Here is a 24,841-nt window from a genome sequence, read left to right as displayed (position 1 = left end):
GACAAAGTCTATCCTAACATATTTACTCTTCATGCAATTGTAAACCTATTTAAGTTGATATCTTAATTATAAGCTAAGCTCGCTTAGGTCAAGTTAAAGCATAATGGATTACGAGTTCAAGTCAATGACAAACAGAAAACTAGAACTCGGTTAGTTTCACGCACCAAGCTTAAAAAACTAATATTCAGTTGGGATCATTCGGAAGCTTATTTTGTTATTGCGACTCGCACTTACCAAGTTAAATGAGCCCCATGAACTTGGTTAAAGTGATATTTTTTTAGTTTGTGAGCTCTTAAATGAGAAGCATATATAGGTTTGAGCTGTTCCACAAGTTTATCAAGCTCGAGCTCATAAGTGACTAACCAAAGCTTAAAAATTAATTACAAAAATTAAAATACATAATCACGTTCAAACCCAAATTTGAAAAGCTCTTCGAGCTTGAACTAGGTAGATAATAGACTGTTTATATTTTCAGTGTGTGTGTGTGCGTGTGTGTGTGTGTGTGATTATTGATTAGACAATCACCATCTTTAGTGACAGACGGATGTATGTTTTCAGGAATATATAGAAGCTACAAAACCATAACTCATTATATATCAGTAATTTACATCAAACTTCCTAGAATAGTACTATTATCAGCTAAGAAAAACCATTTCCAGGCATCTTCAAACCCAGATGGCAATAAGTCAGGTAGTAAATACAAGTCTGAAGTATGTTAGGGTTCTTGTATAAAGAATAGATATCTGAATTATATGCCTTTTACAATGTAAAGAATGATAACACTCACCCTACTGACCAGTACCAAATCAAGCCGCTGCAGATCTCTTGTCTTCATGATCATCAAGATTTAAAGCTTGAAGCAGTTTTGTCCAAGATTCGGGGATTCCTCCTGGAAGATCAAACTCTAGTAACTTTCCTCGGCTCCGATAAAACTCTTCTACCGGCCGGCTCTGTAGGCATAAAATTAAATAGCAATAAGTTTTGGGAATTACTAGGTTAGGTTGCGGTAAACCAAAATAATTAGATTCTTTGATTCCAATTCATAACTTTGTGCAGTGCATTATTTCAAAAAGGTCAAAACGGAAGAGGTCTAATGGGTTGAATAGGCTGAAAGTCACCCGAAGTCTATTTTGTTAAAGAAGGTAAATATACTGGCTGGTCGAGCTGTATGTCACACCACAGACACAGAAATGGTTTTGACCTCTAACTCAACCCACCTGACCTGACTTGTTCATCCCGTATTTGATACTAACAGAAAAGTGAATGCAAATAAACTACAGAATGAAACCCAAACTAACTCCACATTAATGCCCAAAACAAATAGCAACCTGAACTGAAAACCCAAGTTTTCACATCCTTCCATCAACAGAACTATAGTTCCCCTACTATTTGTCTATTTGACCTAGAAATCTGATTATTGTTCTTAGTAAGTGTTCTTCCTCATGGTGTGAATCGAAGAGGTCAATGTCTGGTAAAAACTATGTGCACATTATAAGTGCCAATTTGACCCATAAGACCATAACCCATTTGCTTATAAATGGTTCGCCTTGGTTGTGGTTTATCTCAAACAGGTAAAAGATGGTTAAACGAGTCAAGAGTTGGCACTCGGCCAAAGTCTATTTTCAGTAGATACAAGTAGACGACATCCCAAAAATCATTGTATAATGGTATATCTGCTATCACGATTAATGCATTAGCTATCAAATAAAAAGTCAGAAAGTAGACAAAAAAAAATGTCTGTTTGGCTAACCCGGCCAGGACCAGTTTTATATGCACTAAAAATGACAAAGTTCACCCTGAACCCAGATTAAGTCGTTACCCAGCCCACCGGACCACACACATCTCGTCACCTCTAGTGCACATAATACAACATCAAAACTGCTCAGCATCAACAAAAAAAAATACTCAACAAATTGTATAAATGGATAAAGGAAAAGAAGAATACTTCTTAAAGAAAAATTACATGAAGGCAAAACATACCTTCTCACTGTATATACGAAGACGTTCTTTCACAACTTGTTCAGTGTCATCAGGCCGCGTAATAAGTTTTGATGCACAATGTGCAGGTGGAAGAAGGGGAGGCATGTACATTGCAGGGCTTTGATCATCAGCTTTTATGTCAATGCAAGCAACATTATAGTTTCCCCCACATTGGCTACAAGTCCTCCTCCCAAGACATTTAGCAAGCAATGCCTCTTCTCTAAGCTTCAGGTTAATTACCAAATCAATGTTTGTTACTCCCTCCAAAATTTCCTGATAATAGATGAAAGTAAATTGAAAAGTAAATCATGAAGAGCATATCAGCAAGGAGATATAAGTGTCTAATAAAATTGGCAAACAGTTTTGTAACAGTCTGTTAGATGCTTGTACCAAAACCAAAAATAAAGGTGACAAGACTAGGAAGGGAGGCTAACGGTTCTAATGGTTCACTTTTGGTCTATGTAGCACCGAAACGGGTACGACAAAGGGGTACGGGAACGATACGGGGAACGGCAAAACTAAAAAATTTAGGATACGGGTACGGCAATACAAAAATATATTATATCGATTTTTTATAGAGAGAGACTTGAGACTTGAGAGATTATGTATAATTGTATATGTATAACTATATAATATATGTTTGATCAGTGATTGCTCATTGAGTGTTTAGTGTTTTATAATTGGTTTTGGATTAAGAAAAATTTAATGTTGATCAAATTGTATATAATATAGCCTGTTTGGGTTTGGGGAATAGAAAAAGCCCATTAAAACCTTGATATTAGTTAGAAACAGTATCGAAACTTCAAAGAAACGTTTCGGTATCTATAGAAAACTCAAGGAGACGTTTCATACGTGTTTCGTATGCGGAAACGTTTCCATGGAGTTTCCGAAAGGGGTACGCCTACTTGTTTGGAGTTTCGGTGCATCATAGCTTTTGGTATGCACTGAGATGGGACTGGTTGGGTAAATTTGCACACTGTTTTTTCCACTTTTTGAAACAAGTTCATAAATCATTTATGCACTAATTACAATTACAAAAACAATGGTATTACAATAACAATCTAAGGCTTTAGAGAAGCTGATTAACGAGGCTACATGCTTTCAAAATAGACTTTTGGAAACTTCAAATGATTTTTTACCATCTTAGCTATTTTTGTTTGACCCATTTATGATAAACATGCTTCAAATCGATACATTCTACAGTAAACAGGTCGAATGCCAACTTTAGATGCAATCAACTGACGAAGTTAATAATTTCCAAAGTCCTTTGCATATTATTTCCTAGATGTCAACCTAGAGTAGTTTAAAAGAGATCACCATATAAAATTAATTCATTGTTAGAAAGAAATAATATATAGCCAACTCTATGAGTGATATGTTCCATACTCAAAGCTTTTGGTAAGATTGGGTGAAGATATTCCATGCTCCAGTACCTTTCAGAATCCAAAAACCTTATTAATAAACTGTCACTTCCCGTGAAAAAGAAGTAAACAGAACACCATGTCAACTGTTTTCCGAATATATCACAAAAGGTTGATTGGCCTACTATTTTAAGGGAACAAAATGGCAGAGAAAAATATTCCACAGCTCCCTATTGTTTAGCACTTGATCCTTATTTGTTAGAAAAATGTTAAATATATCACAAACCTAAAAATATTCCACAGCTCCCTATTGTTTAGCACTACTATATCGGGAGTGTTTTTATTAAAAATACATGTTTGTGCAATTAGCCCCTAAAAATTAAAAATGTCAGTTTTGGGATAAAGTAAACTAATTCAAAGACACCACTGAGAAGCATATCTGTGAAGTTATTTTTTCTTATTATAGTGTCAGAAATGTTTCCAAGAATATTTATTTATAGAAACTGAATGCTTACTGCTTGTCTTATTGTCCGAGGGAACCCATCAAGAATGAAACCCGATTCCCCTTTGGCTTCCCCGGCTTCAAGACGCCTGGACAATAAATTAAAAATGAATTCATCTGAAACTAGTTTCCCTTGGTTAACAATCACTGCAAGCTGTAGAGAAAAATTGATTAAAAGTCCACTAAAAGACGTATAATAATTGGGAAAAGAATTCAAGATAAATAAAACCATAACAATTGCAATGTATAAGCATAAACTCATGGGCTTGATTCACACAATAGAGCAACTTCCTAGTATCCTCAAACCAACACATATTCCAGAATAAGAGCTTTAAATTTCCTACCGTGAAAGATCATACAATTGACTAGCTGAAATCAATTAACTAATTGAAGTCCACACGCTACAGTGTTGCATAAGAGCAAAAAAAAAATTTGAAAACTAAAACATACTCTCAAGAACGAAATATTGAAAAAAAAACGTGGATAGCGATATAATTCCCCAAATGGCCCCAAACAAATAGCCTACAAATAACTTTACTCTCATTTAGGGGTTATGTGCCTTGAAATCTTTTGACTCCCTAAACAAGCATATGCCACTGTTCCTAAATATGATTATATGCTTGTTCAGGCCTTTTTGTGGTCAATAACAACACATCAAATCAAGAAGAATGAAGACTCTTACCTGATATTCGCATAAAAGTAGCATTTTACACAAAGTTGTGAAACCCACTAATCGGTATTCGACTGGCCGGGGACGTTGGAGTGAGTAATCGGCCTAAGCAGAGGGTACTCGGGTTGGACTTTTTATACATAACTTTCAAAATTATATGTATGACATGTTCATAGGACCATAGAATTGTTTATAGGACCCTATAAGTATGTTTAGAAACATTAAGCCAATTGTTTAAATACTTCAAACCGATTTTCCAACTTCTTTTTCCACTAAGATAACACCGAGTTTGCCGATTTTTTCTGAGTTGGCCAAATTTTGACTGAATTTTGGACCATGTAGTGTAGTGATTACTTGGATATTACTCAACTCGCTTCAGTCACTGAACTCGGGGTGAGTACATGGCCTTGGAGTCAAATTTCAACAACACTGACTATACATATCATACAAACCTAGCAATAGATAATTAAGCCTTTTTAAGACCATTACACACATGAGAATGAAAATGTATCCCACGACACTTGAAGTTCCACCCATTGTGTTAAAGGAAATGATTGCAAACCCTTGGATACCAAACAAGCCAGGCTTGTTGGTTAAAAACATTAAACATAACATAAAATGCATCGTTTTCTAACTCTATATAGCAAAATTCACCATCGGGATTATATGTTTGGCATTGTGATTGGCTAACAATAATTAAGCATCATTAGAATATCGAGGACAAAAACAACCCTATACATTGAACAAACACAGATGCTAAGTAATGAAGACTAATTATTATCATCTGATACATATATACCGTCACAGAGTCGGAGCACTTGGGTTCAGGGTGTCCAAGTGCGATTTACTGACAAAATTTGAAATTTATATATCTATAGGTTAGGTCGGCCGTGTCCTAACTACACAATTAATCTACAACAGCTTGTTAAATAAATTATTCAAACAGCTTGTTAAATAATTCAAACTGATTAACTAACATACAAAATTAATTAAACCTATAATCACAATGAATATAAAAGAAATCCTATTTTCACATTATATAAAAGAAATATAAAAAAAAACAAAACACGAACAAAATAAATCCTAATTAATTTTGTAGAAACGAGCTAATTAAACCTATAATCACAATGAATATGAGACCTAATTCTCATCAACAAAACAAACTAAAATTGAACATATATATATATAGTAGGGGTGACATATTTTGAAACCACCTCTTATTTTAGGACCAACTAGGGCCATTGATTTTTGTACACCATCATCGTCTATTATGATATACAAAACTTTTTTGTAAATACACTAAGATTTTCCGGCGACGGGCCTACCAGAAAATCATGTGTAAGTTACGTTACACATGTGTAAGTTACTAACTTACACATAACTTACACATGTTTAAGGTAACTTACACATGATTTTTCTGTGGGCCCGTCCGCTGGAAAGTCTTAGTGTTTTTACAAAAAAGTCTTGTATATCGCAGTAGATGATGATGGTGGTGTGTAATTTACTGACGAAAATCAATGATTTTTTTTGGACTTTTTTTAGTTGGTCTAAAATTATCTTTCCCATATATATATATATATATATATTAAACGAAAATTATAATATAAACCTGAGAAGAAAGAGGTCCTTTAGAAGAAAGTTCATCGCGAACGAGATCACCGGTGGCGATATGAGGAACGCCGATAAGTTTAGAGAGACGGCTGGCGTATGTACCTTTTCCGACGCCGGGACAGCCGAGAAACACCCACTGCACGTTCCGACTGCCGTCACCGGTCTTATTGATCGCCGGCGATGGAGGTTTAACAGAGGAGGAAAAGGCGCGAATTGTGTTGAACCTTGTGGTTCTGACTAGACGGTTAAGAACTGCCATTTATGTATAGATATATAAATGTATGTATGTATAGGTTTGTGTTTGTGTGTGTGAAAGTGAGAATGTAATAAAGAAGATGGGGGGAGATTTGGGGTTTTTTGTTTGTTACGGAATCAGTGTCGACGTCATGGGATACCGCCAGACAGCGGTGGCTAAAACAACGTGCTCAAATTGCTTTGATAATGAAATCTAATGGCCGGAGTGTTACACTTTACCTATTGCATCATGTTGCAACGGATACCATTAATAGAGTGCAAATGAAAGCAAGAGATAGATTTTGAGAGAGAGCGGCGTGTTTGAAGGTAACTTTCAACATGGGGTCTATTCCTTTAATTATGTAGTATAGATTATAAAGGAAACTCACTCCCTTATATGTCTAATTTACACTTTATCTTAATACATACCTATTTTTATTTTATACACGGTGACTAAAATGTCCTTATAAAAGTTTCAGATTTTATTAAAATTCTCTTTATTCGTCAAATATTATTTTTGTTTGTTATTGTCAAAAATTATCATACAAATAAAAGTTCCGATTAAGTATTTGATTTGAAATTAACATTATCACAACACCTCGAATATTGTCGATTTTTGTCGCGGCAACACGCGGACATCCATATAATGTTATAAAATAAAAGTCGATTTATATTCACAGTTTTATAAAATTAAACATTAGAATAATGTAACAAATCAATGATTTTAGATTGTAAGATAGAAAAAAAATGATGTAACCCTAAATACCCTGACCAATGTAAGTTATATAATCTATATTCTTACAGAATATTTTTGAAAAGAATAAAATTTATTAAAGAAATTAGAAACGGGCTGTTTTTTTTTTTTTTTTTAATTCAAGTAACGGAGGAAAGATAACTTTTTTCTTCATCCACAAAGAATGGAGATTTAATCAAATGATGAAATCTTTACAAAGAATGAGATTCCTCTATCTAACAACCAAAAACACTAAAAAATGATATTCAATTTCTATTATATCATATTCCATCAAATTCAGTGTCTAAACACGACTTTAGTGTATACATAAACGACCGGAGTAATATATTAATCTAGCTTAGCCCAATAATAACTTAAATAAAGGAAAGTGTCACGAAGTCTTACATCAATGCATAATAAAGGTTATAGTACAACAAAGGTCCTACGACCATTATTGAAAGGAAGAAAAAAGAAAGAAAGTTTTTTTTTTAGAACGGCATAAAATTTTATTGTTAAAAGATCGACTAACAAGGTGCTAGTGATCCAAAAAGTTCAAATACAAATACAAGAGAAAAAGGCTAACACCAAATAAAGTAACAAAATAACGATACAAAACCATGGAGCGGAAACACCTGTAGTACAACTTGAACCAACAAAAAACCAAGTCATACCCGCTCAAGGAAGGGATTCGAGACCCAATCGGGCCAAGGAACTCTATGTTTCTTCCCCCTGTTAGTTATCCATAAAAACGAAGTAGCCACCAAGTCATTAAAGAGATCTCGACTTTTTTCACGAGTATCGTTATGCACACAATTGTTCCTTGCTTTCCAAATAAGCCACCACCATGTAAACAAAATCGCCTTCAGTTTATAGTCTTTAATCCGATCCAGTTTCAAGCCATCACTCCAACTCAACAACTCTTTTGGTGACACAATAGGTAAGTCGAACCCAATCCATTTCTTAACCAAGTTTCTCGTTTCTGTCACCAAGTAACAATTTCTGAAAATATGGATTGTCGTTTCAATACCATTTTTACATTGAAGGCACCTCATTGTATTGACATCAATACCTCTCGCAAATAAATTTGAAAAGTTGGGGATACAGTCTCTTAGTAATCTCCACACAAACAAATTAACTTTCTTAGGCACTAAAGAAATCCACGTAGTCTTGTGATGAGAGTTACCTTCAATTGATTTATGGTCAATGTAATGTCTAAGTTGAGCAACAACAAATTCATTAGAATTGTTACATGACCAGCGCCATTTATCCTCTACCTCACTAATTAAAGAAGTTGGTAACAATTTATTCAAATCCTCCAATTGTTGATAATCACGACCAGACCTGATGTCATGTCTCCAAGCCCAAGACCAGTTGTGCCCATCAAACTGATCACTGATATAAAAGTCTCCAACGCGAAAAGTCTAAGAAAAGAAGAAGCTAACATTTGATTACCGATCCACACATCTTTCTAGAGCATAGTGTTTCTCCCATTACCAATTTCCTTCTTGACAAAATCACATTCAATATTTGGAGCAGAATGAAGTGATTTTATAGAGTTAACTATTTTCGACCAAAGTCCTCTATTCGAAGCAGTAAGATTAACAAAGCACTTCGATCCATGAATAGCCGAAATAACCCGAGACCAAAGACTACCTGGATTGAAAATTGCTCTCCATCTCCATTTATAAAGAAGAGCAAGGTTCATAGCCTCAAGACTACCGATACCCACACCCCCATCTTCTTTAGCCGCAGTAACATTTCTCCAACTAATCCATGCCATTTTTCACCTAGTCCCCGAACCACCCCAAAAGAAAGAAGCTCTAAGTGCCTCAAGAGTCAAATTAATCTTTCTAGGCAGTCTAAATATCGAAACAAATTAAATACCCAAGGACCCAAGCACTGAGGAGACTAAAGTAGCACGACCACCAATGGAGAGTAAGCTAGCTTTCCACCCCGACAATTTTCTTTTGAATTTCTCAACAATCGGATTCCAAGTGGCAATGCCCCCTATTCTTCCACCAATCGGAATACCAAGGTATTTAAACGGGAGAGTTTCTGGTTTGCATCCAAAACGCCTAGCAACAATCTTTACTTCACAGTCTAATATCCCAATACCAACAATCGAGGATTTGTCAAAATTAATTCTCAAACCAGAAATGCAATGAAAAAATCTAAGTGCATTACAGATTATAGCCAAGTTTGATTCATCCTATTCACCAAGCAACATAGCATCATCAGCGTAAAACAAATGGGAGATAGACAAGTTGTTAATCTTGGCACAACGGAAAAGACCGTTACTAAACAAAATTTCAAGAGCCGTGTGAAGACCTTCCATTGCAATAATAAATAAAAACGGAGCCATAGGATCACCTTGACGCAAACCTCGCTGTAGGGAAAATTCTTCGGTAGGGCTGCCATTGATCAAAACGGATGACTTTGCCGATACTAGACACGATATTATCCAAGCGATCCACTTATTACCAAACCCCATAGCCTGAAGAACCAAAAAAAGAAAGAAAGTTTCATGAAGTCATATAATAATGCATCTTATTTTTACTATCATTCCTTACATTTCAAAATGCAAAATGACAAATATGTAATATGTTCCAAAGTCTAAACCACTTTTGGTTCACGAATGTTATTGATAGAAATGAAATCTATCAAAAAAAAATTAGAATTTAAAAAAATAAAATTTGACATAATATTTTTGATTTTTTGAAAATTTAAGTGGCGAAAAGAATGAAATTGCTTCCTCCATCCTCAAGGAATGAAGATTCCATCAAATGATGGAATTTTGCATTCCTATGGAATGAGATTCCTCTTTTAAACAACCAAACACACTAAGAAATGGAATTCAATTTCAATTACATCAAATTTTGTAAACCAAACGCGAGAAATCCTACATCATAGAACACTCAATAAACCAACCCGTTAAATACTCACGAGCAATTAGTTGCAAACATCTTCCATTTTAGCCTACTTGATACTAGCATGGTACCCGCACGTTGCAACGGTACCTCTTAAAAAATGGTGGTTAAGTGACGGATTTATGCTGTTGCGTGATCAACAATCGTTAAGAAGATAACAACAGTCTTTACTCCTTTTTAACTAATACATCGTCAAATAAACATAAAATGATGAACCGATCAAAAGAATATAGTTGTCTCTACTCCGTCTAATCTATTTACTTTTTTTAACTTTCTATTTATACAACTTACATTTAAGGTAACATATAACCAAATTTGGTATCACCACATCAAGGTAACCAAACTTTTGAGTATCACCACACTAAGCTTACCAAATGACCACTTCTAAGAATTAAGAATAGACAAAAGTTGCTTGCTTGTATCCATGATCATTCTCACATACTGGACATCTATTACAAATGACTTTAACATGTATTGATTGTTTACATACTATTTTACACGAAATGTCCCTTCTAGAAGTAAAATAGATTTAATGTCATTAGCACCTAAATAAATTTGAGACTTGTTTCAATGCCCTGCAACTTGTAACAACAACAACAACAAAAAGTCTCGGTTAACAAGCTTGTAGCGATTGTGCTTTCCATCTATGAAGAAATAAACTTTTTCTCATTCAACTAAAACTCATCGAATTGAAAGTGTGTTTGATTTGAAAGGCAAGGCCTGGTTGCAGCAAATTGACTCATGGTGCAGCAAGCCAACAGGTGACTCATGCAGCAAAGTAAAACATGCAAGCCTTGGTTGGATATGGCTGTTCAAAAAATAAATAAAAAATACATAATCTGGTGACATGATGGTCGATGAATAGTCGAATGATTGGATAACAGGTTAAACAGGCTAAGGGCTGATCGACCTATCTATTTAACAGAAGAATTTTTATACATTAACATGGGCACAACGGGTGAGACAACCTATTAGTATTAAGACTATTAGGTACGCCATTTCAACAAAAATGGCGTAGTATTAGCTCAAGATGAGTAAATCTAGGGTGCTCCTTGAGACCGTCGGAGATCAAGAGGTTACCTTTTCATGATATTCTAAACTCCTGGAGGGACATGCAACATTTCTTCATCACCCATAACTGTACAAAATGGAAAACAAAATAGTGATTGATAAATTAACGCATTTTCACAATAATACACAAAAAATATTGCTACTTGCAACCAGGTTCGATGTTGCCGGATCATATGCATTCTCTAGCCTGTATCATCAACATTATTTAGATAGTTCAGTAAACCATATAATATGAGTTTTCACCAAAATAGTTAATTGAGTTCATTTAGAAAATACTGACGGGGGATTCGAAATGAATGCTGGATCTGAAGTCAGGATTGCTAAGGGAACAAATACAAACCTACAATCAAACCTCAATTCATTTGATGATATAAATTTTGTCTTCCGCCTAGCGGTCTTTCGTAACCCAAATATATGACTTTTATGCTAGAAGATGAAAAATAATACTACTTGCTGGCTTGTTGTAGATTAGCCATGACAAAGATTTAGAAACCAACATTCAAAAATTTCAAATCAAGATCCAATATTTAGAAACCAACAAACTTTTCATAAATTTAATTTGAAGGCATAAAACTTTCCAACTATTTTACTTTCAAAATGCATTTTTTATTGACATAAACGGTAAATAAAGTCACCAATGAATTATAAAAATATAATATGTTTAAAAAATACCCGCAATCAACCAAGAGATAAACAAACAATGAGCATAGTCAAACACAAAAATCGGGACAATTATAGACACACTCAACGATACCCGCAATCAACCAAGACATTATATCGCAGCTCAATTGAACCAAATTTGGGGTCACATCTAACAAATACGTGTGTCAATCAGCTGATGTAAAATCCAAGGAAAAATAATCAAAAATCCCATTAATCCAATCATCGCATATAACATCCAACTTAAATACTCAAATAATAAGGATAAAAAAAAATCAATAACTATGCTAAATCAATATCATCGAGCGACCAGAAACTTAACATCGAAAGATGAAAATTGGGGAATATGGCTGCAGATGCAGATGATGATGGGCACCGGTGATGATAAACGACGGTGACGCTTGACGCAGATGATGATGGATGACAGCGGGATCGCGGTGTTCATTGAAGCGGGAAAAAATGCAGTGGTTGGGGGCGATGAATCCGGCGAGAGAGAGAGAGAGACAGGGGTTGTGATTTAGTTGTTGATGTTGAAAACCAATATAGTGGCTCAATAACAGGAAGATGGGGTTTATAACTCAAATCAACAATTTGTTCCCACGGGAGTGGATTTGATCCATTGAAAACTTATTATAACTCAAAATATAAGGTTTCAATCGAAACATAAATGATTTCTTATGATGAAAGGAATCCTCAGTTTGGTTTATATGTCAAAAGATGCGGTTTTTGCATCTAGAAAACGTGCTTTTCACATAAAAAGAACATCTTGTTCAATGATAACACACACACACACACACACACAAACACATATAAATGGATCATGATCAAATAAACAAAACTATATAAGAGGCTTTTTTCAAACAGCGATTAGAGAGAGCGGTGGTGGTTTGTGGTGGTGATTGAAGAACAACACCCTTCATAGTAATAATATAAAAAAATCACTGAAAATCAACCCATTAATTTATAAAATATAGGTTTATACCTCTATGTCGGATCGAATCGAGTTATTTGGGGATGGCGGCGGAGCCTTTTTCCTTAGCCGCAATTAGAGACTGCAATGGTGGTGGACTTGTGATGATTGAAGAACAACACCAAAAAACTGAAATCAACCCCTTATATAATATTAACTGGACAGGGCGGGGGGGGGGGGGGGGGTTGATGACGGGAGGCCGCCTGAGATGTGAAGATTGGAATGATGGGGAAGGCGATGGGGAGGAAAAGAATGTGTCGTGTGAGAAAGAGAGATATTTGTTTGATGCGTATAAGTGAGGAGGGGTATTTTGGTAAGGGAAAAAGTTGTTTTGAATGTCTTAAACCCAATACTCTTTATAAGGGTTTATAGAAAAGCTCTTGCTTCTTGAAAATAAAGATGAAGGTTCAATCTTTGATAACGGTGTAATTTAATATTATTTGGTATACTTTAATATTGTAGTATTTGCTATTAAAAAAATGTGAAAATACTCTAAAACGGCCTGTTATAATTTTCTTTCTAACTTCAAATCTTGATATGCCACACGAACCTTAAACTATATTACCAGAAGAGATTACATCTGATCATAGTATCATACTCACAAGTTGGTTATAGACTTGTTTCCCTTTGGCAAGTGAACATTCTGAAACAATCTTTGGTATCTTTTTTTCCAAATAAAATAGATGCTAGCTAGCTGTAAGTACCATCCTTTGACTCGTAACACTACAGTTACTGCTAATACTATTCTTGCAGCAAAACCAATTAAGAATATCGTCAATTTTGCTCCGAGCACCCAAGGCTGGACTTTTTTCATCTCTGCCCAATAGCGTAAGTACTTGTAACTCAGGGGGCCATTTTCAATTTCCATTGTCAATCGTTTTAGCAAGGCTAGTATTGGACAGGCATAAGAATTTCGACTTTAACTACTTCAGCTTTACATTTAAAAGTTACATTACTTCTGTATTATACTTTAAAGGGTGCTTGGTATGGAACTTTAGAAATCAAGAGATGGAATAATTCCCAAACAATGTGAACTTGCTACTTGGCTTTTGGAAGGGAATGCATCTTGAAAAATCAAATATGAGGGAAGGGGTGGGTTACGATAACTCGGTCACGGTCCTTAATCCAAGTATGGATGCTAATGGAAACTTATATAAATTACTATTTTGATGTTAAGACCTTGTATCCTATCGAGTTACATACCTTGCATCCGCTGCTATACATATGAGTATGCAAACGGGTCATGGTCTCGATTAACTATTAATTTAATAGTTGGTGTTATGCCTCATAGTCACTCTACCACAGCAGAGAAAAGTATTTGTATTTATTGGATATATCACTTCAAAGTTTTTTCAACACACAATTTAACTATTTACGATGACCCATTCCTAGAAACTGGATGACACACACCAAAACCAACTATACATAGCGCGAGTGTATACCAATAGTGTAACGCATTTGATTATGGAACTTTTAGGGGTGGTGGGTCAATTTATTGAACATTTGAAAGCATATCAAAAGCTGTTCAGCTAGTACTAGTATGGTCTCCAAGTACTACTCATTTCATAACAGCCAATTCTCATTTCTTCATTTATATTCCCATAAACCAAACACTACCGTGCTGTGTTTATGGTTTCCAAAGGTGATATATAACGGTTGCAGAATATTTGGGGCATAGATCACAGAGACTTGAAATACAGGTTCTGATTTTTCATGCTGCTGCTTCAAGTTCTGTAATCTGCCTTAAGTTTTGATACAAAGAATGGACTGAAATCACAGGAGAGATGCTCGGAAAGGAGAATGTTTATGGGTGATTACAGCAGAAGCAATATGGCTTATTAAAGGGCGGTTGTTCAATGTGTTAACCAAATACCAAATGCATTTGATACAGCAGTCTAGTTCCTGTACTGCTGGACAACTGGACAAGACGGCAAAATGCAGAATCATTGGGTTATACCCTGCTGCAAGATGGGAACTAATCAGATATGAACTAATTGGTGGCTTTGTAAAAATTCAACGGAATGTATGTTTACAAACGTGGCACCTGGGTAGTAAACCCAACTGTAGCCTGCAGGGTGGAATTGGAATCGTTTTTAGGGTACATGTATAGATCTAGAGCTAGATTGATGCATGGATTTTAAGTCTTTAGTTTTGATCATTCTTGCCCCATGTCCTATAATGGAGAATATCATTAGACTCTATTTCACTAGTTTAAATTTATGTAAACACCTTTACGCAAACACGATTTAATCAGTTTACATGTAATGTTTATCATGTATTGACATTCCTACAGACTAGTAAACATGACTAACAAAGAGAGTAAAATACAAATCTACATACCTCGACTCTCAGTCAACCTGTTAAATGAAACCAACTTTACTTCACTATCATTCCGTTCTTCCATTCCAAAAGCTTTAAACCTTACATCCCATCAATTTTAGCGCTACAAAGCTCAAATTTTCTAAAACATCAAAGATCTAGAATTTGGTTATATAAGTTCTGAACCAAAAATCACCAAACTTTTATATCCTAAGGCCGGTGTACACATTAAAGTAACGGAAAACTCCCCCTTTCTTTTCATTATCGCCTATTAGATTCTATAAGATTAACACCATCCAAAGGCTCAAGTTTCATACAGCTTTATCCTAAGACTGGCTTCATCATACAATACAATGCTCCCAAAAGGCAAAATTATGATTTAAAATCAAGATCAACAATAAGCCTATAACTTCTTATCTTTTCATAGAAAGAGGTCTAGTGTGCAAGAGCAATGCAAAACGTCCACAAAGTACATTTTCATCCAGAAGAAATGAGTGCCAGTTACTAATCCGTAAAACTCAAGAAAATAGAAGCAACAACATACCTATATCCCAGTTCCCAAATCAGAGAAACTATCTTAAGTTCTAAACGCACAACAGAAAACACCCAATATCCCAATGTTCATCTAATTTTAGTGATCAGCAAGTATGCATATATCCATTTCTTATATCATAGCAACCATTTAAGGTTTTAACTAACACCACAAATCGCCAAAACTGTAAAATCATAATCCAAAACAGACGCTCAAAATATCGCAGCTTCAATACCAGAATACCAGTCTTAAACAAGCAACAGAACACAACCGCTAGCTCGCATTCAATTCTAAACCCTCTTCAACTACACACACTGAACTTTCTCATTCAGTGTCGCTATTTCGCAAAAAAAAGATTACTAACATAAAAATCAACAAGATGGTTTTGTTCATGTGAGCACACTTCCTTTTGTGACGTTATAACATATTAACATCTAAAGTTACAATATTATATGATCGTGGCCATCAATCGAAAAAACATATATGCATATAGCAATGTAGCAAAATGTAATCAAATAAGCCTTAATACCAACATTTTGATTTAGTAGATATAGCATCATCATTAACATTTTACAACATTCTACCTAAAATAAAAATTCATAATTCATAAAATCGAACAAAAAGCTTACACCGTCGCCAAACAAAACCTCATTGCCCTGATGCCGCGGCCTCGTCTTCCAACTTCTTAACAAACGCCTTCAAAGTCAAAACCAAATTCCTGGCAGGTGCCTGCAAAGTCCCAACAACCGAAGTCGCAGGCGCCTTCAAACCACCCAACAACTTGGCATAAACCTCGGCTCTTGTCGGCATTGTCTCCAAAGCCTTAAATTCCTCAGGTGGGTAATACTTTCCTTCAAAAACCGCCCCACTAAAATCATTTCCTTCCAACTTTTTTTCTTTTTGGAAAGTCCTGTACGGCTTAATCGCCGCCGGAATTTCCTCACTGTGAACAAATAACCAAGCATTCATTCCTTTCATACAAGGTTTCAGAGCTTCCCATTGTGTCCCTTCAATGGCTTTTAAAACAAGCGTGTTTTTCGCGACGATTAGTTTTGAGGATTCTGGAAATGTCGTACGAAGTTGTTGGAATTGTTGGACAGTGAAGCCTTTGTATTTGATACCTGCGATTAAGTGACAGTTTTCGAGTTGGGTTTTGACTGATTCTATTGTTTCTTCTTTCTTTGTACGGCTGATGGCGGAACGGATTGTGAGATTTGGTTTACGGTTGTGTTGGTGGTGGTGAAAATGGGGTTTTATGGTGGATAATGATGGTGGTGGTGGTGGTCGGAAAGTGGATGAAAGGGTGGCTCCTTCCATAATTTTTCTTTATTTTTTGGTGTTGGTTTTTTGGATTGGGGAAGAAATTTGGAGTGTGGATTTTGTGTTTTGAGGTTGTACTTACCTTATCTTTTGCACTGGATTTGATACTGACTAATACGACGTCGTATCGGGTATTATATGGTATACTTATATTTGAATAAAGGTGTTGGTATTATGGAGATCAAAGAAAATGTGAAAATTTTGCGAAAATTTTTAATACGGTATAATGGAAATATAATAATGTTAAAATTTTGCGTTTAGAGTAGAACGACCATCAATAGGTCGGAGTATGAGTGAGAAAAATCAAACCGGAAATTATAATTTGAAAATTTCTGACAAAATCCAAATTAAGAAGTCAACCAATTAAAAAGCCATTGAATTTTGTTTTGGTTTTTAAAAACCAAACAAAATGGTTTTGTTATAGTTTCATATAAAAATCAACTAATAAAACTGAACCAAATCGAAGTTATATAAGTATAATAAAATATATATCAGTTTATTTTAGAATTAAGGTTATTTTATATATTTTTTTTATTTGTTTAGTTGTGTCAAAATACATATGCAAATGTAATGTCTATGATTTTTTCCCCCTTATTTATTTTGATTGGGTCAAAATAAGTTAATCTGGCTTTTTTAAAGTTAATTTTGACATTAATTTACATAACAAATTTAATTATATGTTTAAGATAACAATGTATAACAAAAATTATTTAGTTATATATACCCATTTTAACATAATATTAGTTATTAAAAACTAGTTGTAAATACTACTCAAATATTTTACAAATAAATCAATTTGATAAAATCTTAGGGTTTGCTTGTTTATTTATCCATTAAATGATTTAATAGAGAAAATGACTGAATGGAAATATAATGTTTGTATGGATTAAGTCAGTATAGTTGTGTTTTTACTTATTAAATCAATAACAAACATATTTGATTGGCTTAATGAATTAAGTCAATAAAAATTAAGTTATGATTTTTTAATTAAGATATTATCAAACAATACCTCAGTGGTTTGACTTGTTGCCTGTAAGAGCATGAAAAATGGAACCCAGACCCGCCATGCGGAGGTTCGGGCGGGTCACAGGTTTCCTTAACATTTTTTTGGTTTTTGACGTCACCTGACTCGGCCAACCCGTGACCTGGGAATGCAACAAAAACTTGACTCAAGACCCAGCCCGTTAGGGCTTCGAGACGGTCGGTCTGGATCGGTTCCGGCTTGGGTTCGGGTTTACGAGTCTTTTACTCATCACTAGTGGTATCTAAATCCTCCCATGAAGGTTTAGGGCCTGGGGAGATCCAAGTTCAAATTCTGAGGGGGAAAGATTTACTCCTAATAATCGTTGTATTGTTTAGCGGATTAATACGTGGTTTTACTCTTTTCATGGTCTGAAAACGTAAGAGCTGATAAGTGAGATGACAGATTCTGACCAACGTTAAAAAAGAAAAGCAAATCGAAATGATTTACCACAATAAAATGAATTTTTTTAATTAACATAAATCATCAATATCTAAAAAGATTAATCACACGATTACCTAAAATATACTCCGTAAAAAAATTTTACAACTAATTTTTTTTTTTCTGAGGTAAATAAAATTATGGACTCGTCAAGCAATTTATAGTGAAGGGACTCCAGTTATATACGTAACCTTTTTCACCTGGAAAACAAAAATCTGGTTCATTTAAATTCCTATAATAATCATATCGTATATAAGATCGTTAACTAAATTTCGATCGATCAATCAAACAAATTCATCGATAAATTCTGAAATTTGATCAAATTTATTGAAAAAAAAAAAAAAAGAAATGCCGCCGAAACAATCAAAAGCGGAGATAGCGAAGAAGCAAAAAGTAGTAGAAGATAAAACATTTGGTCTTAAAAATAAGAATAAAAGTAAAAATGTACAAAAATATGTACAATCTCTTCAACAGAACGTACAACCGAAACCTGATCCTTCTAAACTTGCTGCTAAGGTATTACTATTAATCTGCTTCTTTTTTCAATTTTGATTGCATGTGTTAATTGTTTTTAATTATTACTTAATTGTTAGTAATTAATTAATTATTAATATAATTGTAACTATGAAAACAGAAAAAGAAAGAGGAAGAAAAAGCTAGAGAGAAGGAATTAAATGATTTGTTCAAGATTGCTGTTGTTCAACCTAAAGTACCTGTCGGTATGTTTTTTCTTTTAATTTTGTTTTTTTGTATATACATTTTTTTAGTTAATATTTTATAGCATTTGCCGATTTTAGGATTATTTGAAGTAGTTTAGGAGTAGGGTAGAATTGCCGTTAAAAAAAAGTAAAAAAATTTATAGCATTTATTTTAGTAATCATAGTTGATTAGGGAGAATGATTACATTGGCATTATACAATTCATACCGCCTCTTGGCATTACATTGTCATTTCACTGGATTAGTCGTATCGAATCATATTGTGGTATGCGTTCCGAGTGATAATCACACTGTAATTGGAGTGACACACACACACACATTCCGTCTATTCTTAACATATGCGGAGTATAATTGAAATCTTTTTATGCGGTAAGGAAAACTTGTGATGATTTGTACCGTGTCCTTTTTAAGAAAGAGGAAGAAAGTTAAACTCTAAACTACAGTCAGTATGTATTTAACATTTTCTGCATTTGTCATGCTATCCACTCTTGCACTCCATAAGTTTTAAGTAGTCACTTGAATCTAGTATGAAATAGATGGGTATATGTTAGAAGTTTATTTTATTTTTATCTTTACGATGTGCTCATTTGTTGTTCATGTGGCGCGAGGGCAGCTTACTATCTTTTTCCGTAGTGGGAATAACTTATTGGATTCTCATAACCAAATCTCTTTTCTTTATGTAAGTTTAAGAATGTATTAAGACGTGAATGTGAATTTCATACCATGGTTTCTAATTATCTGAAAAATTACGGTATCTCATCAGGGGTGGATCCAAAGTCCATATTGTGTGAGTTCTTTAAGGCTGGTCAGTGTGCAAAAGGGTTCAAATGCAAGTTTTCTCATGATTTGAATGTACAGAGGAAGGGTGAGAAGATTGACATTTTCAGTGATAAGCGTGATGAAGGTATTAATGGCTTCAAGTTATTTTATTGGTTACTAGTACATTGTTATAGTGACTCAGTATAATTAATTTTTGGTCTACAATATGCTTTTAGGGACAATGGAGGATTGGGATCAAGAGACGTTGGAAAAGGTTGTGGCATCCAAAGGGAAAGAGTATAACCAGAATAAACCAACCGACATTGTATGCTCTCCTAAACCCTTTAACCGTTTTCCAAGAATGCTTATAATAGTCATCACCTATCTGTGTAAAATGATCTTAGACGTTTATTATTATTTTTTAATCATGAAAGCATGCGTTGACTTAGTAATGATCGTTATCCATTAAGTATCTTAGTTATCAGAATCATTTGACCCTTATTCATGAGTGATTTTGTTAATAAAAAAACTTATCTTTGGTTGTGGCGTTAAGGCTCAACGGAATTGATTTGCTACTGGATTGTTAAGAGCCATTAGTATAAAAGAGGGGAAGTGTATAAAATTGGTCTCGCTGCAGTCAATGAAGATATTAATTAATCTTTTGACCCTTATTCATGAGTGATTTTTGTTAATAAAAAAACTTATCTTTGGTTGTGGCGTTAAGGCTCAATGGAATTCATTTGCTACTGGATTGTTAAGAGCCATTTGTATAAAAGAGGGGAAGTGTATAAAATTGGTCTCGCTGCAGTCAATGAAGATATTAGTTAATCTGTTTTTCTTCCTTCTCTAAGTCGGGTCCTATTTTATCTTTACTAATGTTTCAGGAGAGTTTTCTGAATCATAGACATTGGTGCCTTTTGTCAGGTGCCATTTTTCACTTTATAATGATGAATGCTAAATCTATATCTTTAAGTAACGCCATTAGTGCTACGTAACAAACTTTTTTATAACTTCAATACTCTACATTGGTTTGGCCGTTCGTGTGGAATACATGAACGTAATTTGATCAATGTTTGTGTATTTATGGCCTGAAAATGATGTCTGCCGTTTCAAACAAGATGACACTTCATGGGCGTTTTATTGTTAAGTGAATTTCTTGGCCTGTAACCTCAAACTTTGTTGATTGACGTTTGGTGAATTTATGAGTAGGTCTGCAAACACTTTCTTGAAGCAGTGGAGAAGAAACAATATGGTTGGTTTTGGGTTTGTCCCAATGGCAACAAAGAGTGTCATTATAGGCATGCACTCCCTCCTGGTTACGTTTTGAAGTCACAAATGAAGGCACTTTTAGAAGAAGAATCTAACAAGCTAGCTATTGAGGATGAGATTGAGGATCAGGTGAGTTTATATCCATTTAAGTTATCGTCTTATTCTTTTCTTTTTGATACTATTTAACATTTACATGTTAAGGGGAAATGAGATGTGGTTATGGGTCCTACTTATCTGATATGAGGAGAAACAGAGATGAGACCTTTAAGATGAAGAAGGGCGGAACATGGTATTTCCCATTGTTCCCTATTTATTGTTTCTCTTTGACTCTGAAAGTCTGAATGTCAAAGTTCTTTCTAACAAAGCTGTCATTGTTTTTATATTCTTTTAGTTTTCAGTACTTATTGTTTTTCTTGCATTTACATTTTCTATGGTTACATTGTTATAGTTTTATTCAAATATGAAAAGGCAAGTAATATTCATATTCATAATTACAAAGTTGTTAACAACTTTTTTGACATTCAAAGTCAAAGTAGGACAATTCTACATAATAGAGGGAATACAAATAGTTAGCACCTTGGGGTCAATTAGCATTTGTAACTTTGATATGTTTTTCTTAGAGGTGGCACTTTCAACCCGTTGGCATATTAATGGGCAAGGTTGTACTTCATCTCACATGGGCTATATCAAAAAATTTAATGAAATTTTTCAGGTTTGAATTGGTCAGACCGGTTGAAAGGCCCCCATGGTCTGTTTTAGATACACACAAACCTCCTGTATCAGTTTGTTAAAAGATTTAGATGTTATTTGTATAATTATTGTTATCCTAATGATACTTGAGCATTAACACATTGATCAAATATAATTTCTTTCCAAATAGATACCAAAATGTTTGCGCGTAGATCCAGCCCGAGTCGACTGACTTAAACATTACTTAAAAACGGCTTATTCAGACCTGAACGTTTTTGACCGTTACCTGACACATACATCTTGCCACCTCTAACTTTCTATTTTTGTAAAATGTGACTTGTGATAGCATTTCCAGTTTTTATTTAAAAACCGGCTCTGACTAATGCTTAATGCTTGCTAAATAACTCTATTAGCGTGCAAAAGTGAAAACCACCACACCAATGACTACTGAGTTGTTTATGGAGTGGAAGAAGAAGAAGTTGGCAGAAAGAGATGCTGGCTTGGCTGCCCAAAGAGCAGAGAGGGCTAAGAACGACCGCATGAGGTTTGTTTGCTTGTGTCATAGTATTCTTTTCTATTGGATATACCATTGATCACTCTATGGTCCTGCAGTGGTCGGGAGTTATTTCTTTCTGATGCAAGTGTGTTTGTGGACGATGCTGAAGCATATGAGAAGTACAACCGAGAAGAAGCTGATAATAACGTGAATAAGGTATGGCAACACTATAACATAAAGGCTTAGGCTTAAGTATGTGTTTAATTTATGTAGAAGTTACAAAGAGATTAGCAGAATAAGGATGGTCCCTACACATTCTGTTCTTTCACACAGGAAATTGGAATCAGTAACAGTGGTCTATGGTTCTTGTTATATTAATTTGGCTGAATTGTGGTAAATTGGTTAATCAAAATATGAATTTCTTGTGTTCATGTAATGGGCCAAATAAGCAATTTCAAAGAACCAGATATCATCGTATATCTAAGAGAGATAGGCCAGTTTTCCTACATAAGTATTACCTGGGATGCGTACCAACTCTCTTAGCTAATTTCACCCAATTTAATATTATTTGCTTTTTCTTTAATCAAACATAAGAGATTGGTACTCAAATCCATATTTGTACAAGTCCTCAGTTGAGAATCCTAAAAAAGTTCTAATATTGATACTATTACTAATTTTAGTATATTAAAAATTTAGCAAGATAATTGCTTCTTATATATCCTTATTATTAAAAATTTCTGATGTATATCCCAGGTCTTACATATAACTTCTTCATTTCGTTTTGTTTGATATTTGAACTTATATGTGTGTGTATATATAGAGGCGGAGCTTGTAGCCTAGTTAGGGGGCTATAGGGTGCTCGGTCCCCCTCCAACCGACACAACTTCTTATATAAATCTTCATTCCAAAGTTAAATCAGCATTTCTTTTCCAATCGACCTCTCTCAATTAAGCAACAAGCCCCTTAATCCCCCATAGTGTCAAATCCTGGGTCCGCCGTTGTATATATATGGAGTACTATATATATATTCGCACTTGCAATAAATACAAATGAAGCTTTGTCACTTTAATCTAATAGAATTGCCGAATCCTGGCGGTTACTTATCACATAGACTCATCTTTTGCAACATATAGAGTAGGTTGATGACACCTATGGGTTTTCGAATGCTTCATCCATTTCATTATGTATTCACTTTTCATGTGAGATTATTCTGTGTTGTCATTATCAAAGAACATGTTAGACATGAGACAAACAGTGGGATTTATATATCAAATGGGTAGTGGTTGCTAATATTTATACGTTCTCGCTCATCCCCTTTAATAGAGGATGATGTTATAATGGAATCTATCAGATTTACCAAAGCTTGACATTTAATTGCAGGCGCAAAACGGTTCATCTACAGTTGGACCAAGCACATCAACAAGCGTAGCTGCTGTTTCAGAAGGGGATTCTGAAATTGATGAAGATGATGACGATTTGGATATTGATGAATTGAACGAACTCGAAGCAAGTTTGTCAAAAACATCTATTAAAATACAAGAGCCCAATAAGTAGATAATGCAAATTTTCCTTCCATGGAACTTGGAACAGATGTCGGTCAGCTATCTCAAATTTTTAACCTACTTAAAGCTTGCATTCCACATCCATTCATCCAAATATGTTCTATTCTCTTTTGTTGTATGGGGATGTCTATATAACACATGAAACGCTCCAAATGACAACAAATCTGTTTCAAGTATTTTGTATCTATTGTTCAAAGACGACTCGTAAGTGCTTGAAAATAACATTTTGTGCTTAATTTCTGGTACATCAAATCGAACATGGAGAGATTGTTGAGGTTTTAGGCTTTATTGGCGATTTTTCGAAGGTAGTTTGACGCCAAGAGAGATGGTGAATCGGGGTTCTTGAATCTTCCAATCAAAACTACTCGTATATAACTTACTGATCTACTATATTGTTTACAACCCAAATGAGAACATGCTTACAACCGCCTATGACACCATTTCGCTCCAATCCACGATTAACCCATTTATATCCGGTGACTTGCAGGAAGGTATGGTGATCTTTTACTCGAAATCCGTTGTGGTTTTAGGGGCGGGGAAGAATGTAACGGTGGTAAGTGGTATGCGGTGGTGCCGGAAGATGCGATTGAGGTTGGATGAGAAGTGGGCAAATTGTCGAGGACGGAATAGGTTAAGGATTAGATTTCTTATTCTCTCCTTTTTTTTTTTGTTATTATTAGATTTAAATTTTGTTTAAAACCTGTCAGCCATAGATCAAATATTTGAACTTTCCCGATCTTGTTATTCATTGAGATGAATCAGATATCAAAAACTATAACATATCTATACAACTTTCAAAAAAAAAAACATATCTATACAATATTATATTTTTAGCCACGTATGAAGATTATATATGTCAGCATGCCACATAGCTAATTAATTTGAAGAAAATTAAGTGGTGGGCTACCTATTTAGCCAGTCATCATCACATAACCCAAACTAAAATACATACATTACATAACTAGATAGCTAGTTCTACGTCACTACATCAAATA

General features: G+C 34.6%; 3 protein-coding genes and 2 long non-coding RNA genes across 10 annotated transcripts; 1 reads left to right on the top strand and 4 right to left on the bottom strand.

Annotated features, from left to right (window-relative positions):
- Nucleotides 1-572: 572 nt before the first annotated feature.
- On the bottom strand, nucleotides 573-6,461 carry LOC122589646 (probable adenylate kinase 6, chloroplastic). The gene is made up of 4 exons (XM_043761963.1): nucleotides 6,123-6,461; nucleotides 3,857-3,997; nucleotides 1,981-2,253; nucleotides 573-950 (listed from the first exon to the last, which is right to left on the bottom strand). The coding sequence occupies exons 1-4, from the start codon at nucleotides 6,381-6,383 to the stop codon at nucleotides 807-809; spliced, it is 819 nt and encodes a 272-aa protein (XP_043617898.1). The 5' UTR covers nucleotides 6,384-6,461; the 3' UTR covers nucleotides 573-806.
- Nucleotides 6,462-10,385: 3,924 nt separating this feature from the next.
- Nucleotides 10,386-12,999, bottom strand: LOC122586765. Of its 6 annotated transcripts, XR_006322062.1 has the most exons (4): nucleotides 12,732-12,995; nucleotides 11,370-11,429; nucleotides 11,099-11,276; nucleotides 10,386-10,826 (listed from the first exon to the last, which is right to left on the bottom strand). It is a non-coding gene; the product is annotated as an uncharacterized LOC122586765 (long non-coding RNA). The 6 variants fall into 6 exon arrangements; XR_006322060.1 differs by having other exon boundaries at nucleotides 11,099-11,429; nucleotides 12,732-12,999; XR_006322061.1 differs by lacking the exon at nucleotides 11,370-11,429 and having other exon boundaries at nucleotides 10,427-10,826; nucleotides 12,732-12,988.
- A 1,030-nt stretch (nucleotides 13,000-14,029) lies between these two features.
- LOC122586766 lies at nucleotides 14,030-15,524 on the bottom strand. The gene is made up of 3 exons (XR_006322064.1): nucleotides 15,060-15,524; nucleotides 14,764-14,892; nucleotides 14,030-14,680 (listed from the first exon to the last, which is right to left on the bottom strand). It is a non-coding gene; the product is annotated as an uncharacterized LOC122586766 (long non-coding RNA).
- Nucleotides 15,525-16,078: 554 nt separating this feature from the next.
- LOC122586764 (50S ribosomal protein L10, chloroplastic) lies at nucleotides 16,079-16,964 on the bottom strand. The gene has a single exon (XM_043758753.1). The coding sequence runs from the start codon at nucleotides 16,885-16,887 to the stop codon at nucleotides 16,219-16,221; it is 669 nt and encodes a 222-aa protein (XP_043614688.1). The 5' UTR covers nucleotides 16,888-16,964; the 3' UTR covers nucleotides 16,079-16,218.
- Nucleotides 16,965-18,552: 1,588 nt separating this feature from the next.
- LOC122588438 (zinc finger CCCH domain-containing protein 11-like) lies at nucleotides 18,553-24,022 on the top strand. The gene is made up of 8 exons (XM_043760553.1): nucleotides 18,553-18,868; nucleotides 18,987-19,071; nucleotides 19,834-19,974; nucleotides 20,066-20,154; nucleotides 21,039-21,227; nucleotides 22,202-22,332; nucleotides 22,401-22,500; nucleotides 23,665-24,022. The coding sequence occupies exons 1-8, from the start codon at nucleotides 18,701-18,703 to the stop codon at nucleotides 23,836-23,838; spliced, it is 1,077 nt and encodes a 358-aa protein (XP_043616488.1). The 5' UTR covers nucleotides 18,553-18,700; the 3' UTR covers nucleotides 23,839-24,022.
- The last annotated feature ends 819 nt before the right edge of the window (nucleotides 24,023-24,841 follow it).

Source organism: Erigeron canadensis, chromosome 2, assembly GCF_010389155.1.
Source record: "Erigeron canadensis isolate Cc75 chromosome 2, C_canadensis_v1, whole genome shotgun sequence".
Lineage (NCBI taxonomy): Eukaryota > Viridiplantae > Streptophyta > Magnoliopsida > Asterales > Asteraceae > Erigeron > Erigeron canadensis.
Note: the sequence above shows the minus strand (reverse complement) of the source record. Positions and strands in the feature narration are given on the sequence as shown.

Bases quoted from the DNA above. Each gene is read 5' to 3' on its own strand.
- LOC122589646 (XM_043761963.1), bottom strand. From the start codon at position 6,383: ATGGCAGTTCTTAACCGTCTAGTCAGAACCACAAGGTTCAACACAATT. The intron at 2,254-3,856 runs GTAAGCATTCAG...ATCTATTATCAG, and splicing joins CTCGGACAATAAGACAAGCA to GAAATTTTGGAGGGAGTAAC. The intron at 951-1,980 runs GTATGTTTTGCC...TTATGCCTACAG, and splicing joins TTCGTATATACAGTGAGAAG to AGCCGGCCGGTAGAAGAGTT.
- LOC122586764 (XM_043758753.1), bottom strand. From the start codon at position 16,887: ATGGAAGGAGCCACCCTTTCATCCACTTTCCGACCACCACCACCACCA.
- LOC122588438 (XM_043760553.1), top strand. From the start codon at position 18,701: ATGCCGCCGAAACAATCAAAAGCGGAGATAGCGAAGAAGCAAAAAGTA. The intron at 18,869-18,986 runs GTATTACTATTA...CTATGAAAACAG, and splicing joins CTTCTAAACTTGCTGCTAAG to AAAAAGAAAGAGGAAGAAAA. The intron at 22,501-23,664 runs GTATGGCAACAC...ATTTAATTGCAG, and splicing joins CTGATAATAACGTGAATAAG to GCGCAAAACGGTTCATCTAC.